General features: G+C 37.3%; 1 gene segment (V, D, J or C); it reads right to left on the bottom strand.

The window, feature by feature from the left end:
- Positions 1–260: 260 nt before the first annotated feature.
- On the bottom strand, positions 261–1,054 carry LOC111758128 (T cell receptor delta variable 1-like). The segment is given in 2 exon segments: positions 261–749; positions 940–1,054. Coding segments are annotated over 2 exon segments (393 nt in total).
- Positions 1,055–7,166: the final 6,112 nt, after the last annotated feature.

Below are 7,166 nucleotides of genomic sequence, written 5' to 3' on the forward strand. Positions count from 1 at the left end.
CCCTCCGATGCTACATTACTTCTGTTGCTTCTCTTCCTGTGGTTGCACCTGACCCAAAATCTAAAGAGAGTCTAGAAATAGATTCCCACTGTTGTTCCCTATATCTACATTTACATATGCATGGTTAATATTTTAAAGTGAAATTAAGACTTCAAATTATTATTTGGCCAGTTTACAATCTTAGTCGACTTTTTACATGTTCTCTATCCTCTTTTACCTACTCAAAAACACATAACAGAACGCACCAAAACATGTCCCTGACATGTTTCCAAATGAGACAGAAAAGAGTTTTATTTAGAACTTAATCTTCTAATCCAGATCACAGACTAAGGAACCACAGTGCCCTTTTCTGGTCTGAGATCTGCAGGTGTGAGCCTCCGCTGGGCTCCCACAGCAGAGCCTGTCTCATGAAGCACCTGAGTTTTGTTCAGCTTTTACTGTCACTTCAAGCACTGTGCCTTCCCTAGTAGCACAAAAATACTTGGCTGAATCTTCTATCTGTAAACCAGAAATGATGAAGCTCATCGAGTTAGCTTTTGGGAATTCGACAGAATAGCGACCAGCTTTTTTGGTCTGACCAGAAGTACTCCAAATAAGCAGCACCATCTCTCCACTGGGAAGTTGCTTGTACCATGAAAGAGTGTCTGAGCTCCACTGTGTCTCATATTCACAGTCCAGAGTGGCTGTTTCTCCTTGTCTCCCAGATGTGACTGGCTGGACTTGAGTCACTTTCTGGGCGACACTGGGTCCTGTAGAAACAAACAGAAAAATGAGCTGATCTTCGGATGTACTGAATAAAATATCAAAAGAGAATAATTTAGGACTTAAGCAAAAGTGAAGTCATAGGCGGCTTGCTTTTCTCCCATCCTCTTGTCCTTCTCTTCCCCATATGAAGCACCACATGCCTGCGTTCAGCCTTCGTATTTGCACCATCCGTACCCGAGTAGATGAAGGCCACAGTCACCCACAGCAGGCTGGAGAGCAGCATGGGGCTGGTATCCCTCTGCACAGGCTGCTTTGCTGTGCCTCAGGCTTAGAGTTTATGGTCTGTGAGTGCCTCAAATTTAACTACTGGCTGGGTTCTTAGTTACTCCTCCAAACAGGAAATGGGGTTTCTTAGGCTTATAGGCCATGAGGTCTGTGGCTCATCCCACTGTCTACTTGTCTTTCTCTGATACCTTAGCCAGCACCTCAAAAGAAGGCCTGACAGTGGTGGAATTAAGCTGGGAGCTGAAGGGAGCTACAGATTAAGCTAACTGACACACACTTACATTCCTCAGTGGAGTATTTTTGGGAATCCATTTAGAGCAGACTTCATGATGATCTGTGGACTCTTTTTTAATCTAGTTACTGGTCACGAATTTAGCAAATACTTTGCCATTAGGTCTTTGACTCTGTGAAAGACAAATCATATCCAAAACAATTATAGAATCTCTTCCTTCTTATTTACTCAGGATTATGACCTATTTAAATTTTATAATTACTATGACTACTTCAAAGTTAAATGATAAAAGTAAAATCTTTCAGAAGTTGCTGAGTGTGTTTCTGTAAAATTATTTCTTTAAAATTCAACTTGAAATTTTATTTGGTAGGTAATAAGAGGCTGAGTTGTTCATTTCTTTTTCTTGCAAAAACAGAAATATGCTTATTATATCATGCATTCTAAATTTGTCCCTCTATCACATTTTCTATTCTATTTTTCCATTTAGACAAGGTCATATAACCACTACATCTAACTACTACAGAAAGTGGAAGCTGAGTTTCGTTACATATTTGCTGTCATGTGGTCATGTGTAATGTACATAGCAAGCTTCCATTTGCTTCAGTCATTTAGTGGATGATTTACTGTAAAGTAGCCAAAAAGCAAATAGACAAGAACACACAAGAAAAGAACACACAAGAAAAGAACACACAGTCAGATTCTCTAAAACAACTCCATTCCTCGCTATAGGTTTAAACAGCAGATCAAAGGGTGGTATATCAAAGAACTGCTAAGTATTTGACAAGTCTCCTCTGAGGGCTTGAGCAGCAATCAGTGACCTGGGTTGTAGTTATTTGTATCTAGGGAGATGGAGACCGTGACTTCACCTGGCAGCCTGGGGGACACCATGGGGACAGGATTCCCCTTTGTGGAAACAGATGCTCCATGCCCCTATTAGTCCAGGGGAGGATTCCGCAGGAGAAGGCAGCAGTTGCAATGGAAGTGTGGGTTCCACATGGGTCAAGGGTGAATGTACCGTGATCCCCAGGTTGGGAAGCTTTTGCCTTCCTACATATTTGTTTATCCTTTCTTGTGATTAAATTGACAAATGAAGACTTCTGATAAAAGATAAAACTCAATACAATATTTAAGGAAGTAGTCAAAGCAAGTGTTAGACATTTCCCAATTGAGTAACATAATCTGTGATAAAAATCTGTGGGCTTGTATGAAAGCAGATATGCATTCTGTATTTTGATTGCTTTCTTGCTCCTAAACTGATGCTAGTGTGAAATATGCTGGGCATTCCTTACTTCCCTACAGAGAAAACTCAGAAAAGTTCACCTCACTTGCTCAGAAAGGTAAGACAGAACAGTTCTGAAATCTCTCCAGGAGTGTATAGGAGTGTCAGTAACAGCAGCACCGGAAACTCTTGAGTTTAATTTTGTTATAAATTCTTAGGAGGGAGAATCATTGACCTTCTTAATTCCAAAATTCAACCATGCTTTTACCATAAAGATGTGTATATAGTTTGGAGCAAAGCTATAATTCTTATTTTGGATTCAGAAAAAGAAAACTTTATTCAAATGGCTGTTCCATCAATTCAAACATCCAATCTAATAATAGTAAAAATGATGTCCAAAACAAATTTTTTTTCTGATTGGACATTCAACAAGTTAAGATTTTATTCTAGTTTATGCTAAAATTGCATCTGGTGAAGGAGTTAAAATCAAACTTCCAAATTCCAAAAAGTTATTAATAAGGAAGCCCAAAGGGGAATAACTGAGCTTTTCTGTGGGCCTCTGTCCTCAGACGTTCCCTGTATTCTTTGTAAAATTCTGAATCCACATGAGAAATGAAATCACAGCATAAGTTACTGAGGTTCCTAATTCTTCCTCCCTCTTATGCCCTTAGTAATGCTGGCCTCCACACTGGACACTGCATTCTAATTTATCTTCTCATGTTTCAGTCCTGTTCAACTGCTCCAATCAGATATAAGTACTATCCCAAGTTTCTGATGCAACCCTTCAAACTACTAGAAAACAAGAAGAAAGAAACACAAACTCTGAGAGCAGGAGGGCGTTCACACACTGACCTCTGCTGGCACAGCTCCTATTGCCAACAGCAAGTAGATCTGATTCAATTTTTTCACTTTCTCTTTCTGTATACTGAAAAATTAGGCATTGTAGATTAGGGAAGTGAACTTCTGAGTTGTGTATTTCATATTAAACATCCTTTATTTGTGCATTGGCTTATTATCGTTATTTTGATTTTGCTTGTTTGCTTTTTTATTCATACATGTTTGTGATACATAATGATTCATGATTCTGCACATGTGCATGAAACATCTTAATTCTTTTTATGCCTCCCACCCTTGCGTCTACCTTTTGATATTCTTCCCATGTGCAGAAGACCTTTTTCTCCCCTGTTTTTTGCTTTTGAGACAGCATCCAGCATCCAGTTCATGCAATCAGATCCTCTTGTCTCATCCGCTTGACTGCAGCGTGTCCCACCTCACTCAGCTGAACATTCTTTAATTCATAATCACATTAATGGATTTTTCTCAATGGAATGGCAGATTTATGTGGTATAATGGTTAATATATTTTAGAAAGTAATTAGAGATTGTTTCTTCATACCGTACAACCATGCTCATCATAAAATTGTAATTGTGGCTATCACTGAAAAATTATTGTTACATATACAGCTATTGTGAAAGTATAGAGAATTATCATAAACACCTTTGCACCCAGGGAAAAGAGTAACATTGGATTGTATTTGTATTTTGAGGTTTCTCATAAACGCTGTCATCATCAGTATGTCTTATTCTTTTTGTATATACACTTTACTTTTAAGATTCATGTTATGAGTTATGTCCAGATGTCTCCCCAAAGCCTCATATGTTTATGGGCGGGGTTTTCAGAGGTGGCTGGGTCTAGAGTTACTGTTGTAACTTGTGGCTTGTTGTTTCTTTGATATTGGACTCTATGTACCTGCAATGTCTACCAATTAGAGGAGATACACACCTTGAAGTGGACATTTAAAAAATTTTCTTTCTTTCTTTTTGTTACCTACACTGAAAGAAAGATAAATTCTTTAATAAATGGTGTTGGAAAAACTGGCTCTCCACATGCTGAAGATTAAAACCAGACACATATCTTTCACCATGTACTAAAGTAAAATCTAAATGGATCAAAGATCTAAATACTAAAACAGAAACATGAAATTTGCTGTAAGATAGAGTAGGTAGAACTGTTGAAAATATTTGTGTAGGCAAAGACTTCATGAACAAAACCCTAGTCTCACAGATAATCTTAAAAGAATCAATATCTGGGATCTCAGTTTACTAAAAATATTTTTCACAGCAAGAGGAACTACCAACAGGGTGAAGAGAAAATATACAGTGTAGGAAAAAGTGTTTGTCAGCTGTACCTCAAAGGACTACTATTTAGAATATATAAAGAATTAATAAAAATCAAATATCCCCAAATTTAAAGACCTGATCCAAAAATGGGCATCTGAAATTTATGTGTCCTTCTCAGATGATGAAGTGATGCAGGACAGGGGTTCACTGTCTTTCAAATAATTTTCTCTGTGTTACTGTTTGAATGGTTTCTGTTTACTCACATTCAATTTCCTGAATACGTTTTCTTTAATATTCTATCTGCTCTTACTATCATCCAAAATATTATTTTGGTTCATACCATGTATTTTTAAGTCTATAATTTCTTTTGATAGTGTTTGTATATCTTTCTTCCCATTCCCTTCCTTTTTAAAATAATATTTGTTCCCTGTATGTCCCTTAACATATTTAATATAAGTACTTGCAACCCTTTGCTTGATAATTTCAACATATGGACAATCTATGAGCCTGATTTTATTAACCTTTGTCATTTCTTTGGTTCAATTTCCTGTCTCTCCACATCTCTAATAATTTGTTTTAACATATAAGATGCTATAGATAGTGTATTAAAATCATAAGTTTTGGTATTTTATTCAAAAGGATCTTGACTTGTATTCCTATCAGGCACTTAAATTACTACTGAATTGCCTTGACCTTGTGGAGAATTTGTTTAGGCTTTATAGAGTTGGATTTATTTTACATTTACAAGTGTTTAGCATTTAGGACAAAGATATTATATTAAATCATACAGCATGGTCCTTCTGAACTTTCAACAAAGAGCACAAGATGCACAAGAGGATTTGAAAAATGCATAGTGCTTTATTGTTTGTTTAGTAATTCAAGTAATTTTTCTTTGGTAAGAATTCTACTACATTCACAATCTAAAAAGCATTGTGTTGGGACACCATTTCTGTAACAGACCAGCACATGAGATCATGAAAGAAGACGGAGAACTATATTTCTACTGAGAATACACTGTAATTGTACAGAATAAACATAGGAATAATGAAATTTCTCTTGTAGGATGAACTACAAAAAGGACACCACCCTGCCATTTGACAAAGAAGGACGTCTCTGAAAAGCAGCCAGTGAGAAAAACAAGCAGCCAGTGAGAAAGATAAGTAACCACAGCTAAAGTAAAGCTCTGGAAACACTATGGGCTGCCATGTTTACTATGACAGCCAGTTTCCTAATTCCTTGCTTCTAATGAGGAATAAATGGTGCTTACACACTCTCAGGAAAGCCATGTCATTAAGGCAAAAGCTCATCACACTTTAAAAGAAGTTAAAGAAATGGGCCAAACCCAGGAGGAGGACATCGGAAGGGTTTCCCCTTGGGGTGGAGACCTGAGAGCCCCTCATTTCTGCAAATGAAAGACAGTGCTGGGGCCCTGTGACAATGACTGGGTGAAAATGTTCAGGAAAGAAAATGCACTTCACACATACATATGCTGGTGTTGTTTTCTTTTTCTCCAAGAAAGAAAGTTTGAATTGTACGGATTCACATTGCGTGAAGTTTTTCAACATGTGTTTAGATAGATTTGACCTTGTCAATCATTTCCAGTTCTAAGACACTCTGATCCTCTAGTTTGCTCCTGATTCCTCCATCCTTCCAAATTCTACCAGAAGTCCATGTTTCCCATGTATGTAGTCACTAGAGTCAACATTTTCATTCACTCCTGAGACCATCCACTCAGAAACGTCAACTAAATGCTGCATCATTTACACTGCTATCCTTCTACCCCACCCCCAAAAGCACCTATTTTGGTTTCTCAGGTAATTATTAGATTGTGTGTTCTTGGTGTTGAATTCTACATTTCTTTCTTCCAAGATCTGGAAATTTGCTTAAAAATTCAAATGGGATAGAGCCTATAGCACCTGTTCTGGTCTAGAATCCCACTTTGTACATTTCAGTGAGTACATTACCAGAGAGTTTTCATCTGAACTGAATGATGCTTTGCTCTTCACCAGGAACCCATCTAACCTTGCCTGAACAAAACCATAAAGAACTTCAAAAACAAAATTTAAATAGAATGAACATTTGTTTGCAAGTAACTCGGTCTGCAAGTGTTCTACAAGAGAAGCAAATATTTCTAATAAAATTTAACTTGATAAATGAATGATGTCTTGGAATATGAATAGTACGTGATGCTGAATCTCACATGATCACACCTGAGCCAATAGATCACTCTCCATCTCCTTATGGAATGGAGGGTGATCATTTCCCAACAGGAAAATGTTATGGAGGAGATTCAATCTACAGAGGAGAAGAATAAAGCGGAGGAATCCTTTCCTTGATATGAGAGTGGGATGATGTGTAAAATGTAGGAAACAGGGAAAAATTTTGTAGAAAATTATCCCCTAATAAGGCTGAAACAGTGCATGTGATTAATCTGTTTAAAAAATGCAATGTCCTATTTCCACAAAATTCTTAAGAGGGGGCAAAAGTAAACATCATTGGAAAGATTCCTCTTTAATGTTGCACAAAAAGAAAAGGATTCCACTGAGCCAATAGGTAGTGATGATTCTGCTAGTGATAGTGAAACTCATCCTACATAATAAACCTG

This window comes from Cavia porcellus, unplaced genomic scaffold (assembly GCF_034190915.1).
Source record: "Cavia porcellus strain 051 isolate PalLab524CR breed Dunkin Hartley unplaced genomic scaffold, mCavPor4.1 scaffold_26, whole genome shotgun sequence".
In the NCBI taxonomy this organism is placed as follows: domain Eukaryota; kingdom Metazoa; phylum Chordata; class Mammalia; order Rodentia; family Caviidae; genus Cavia; species Cavia porcellus.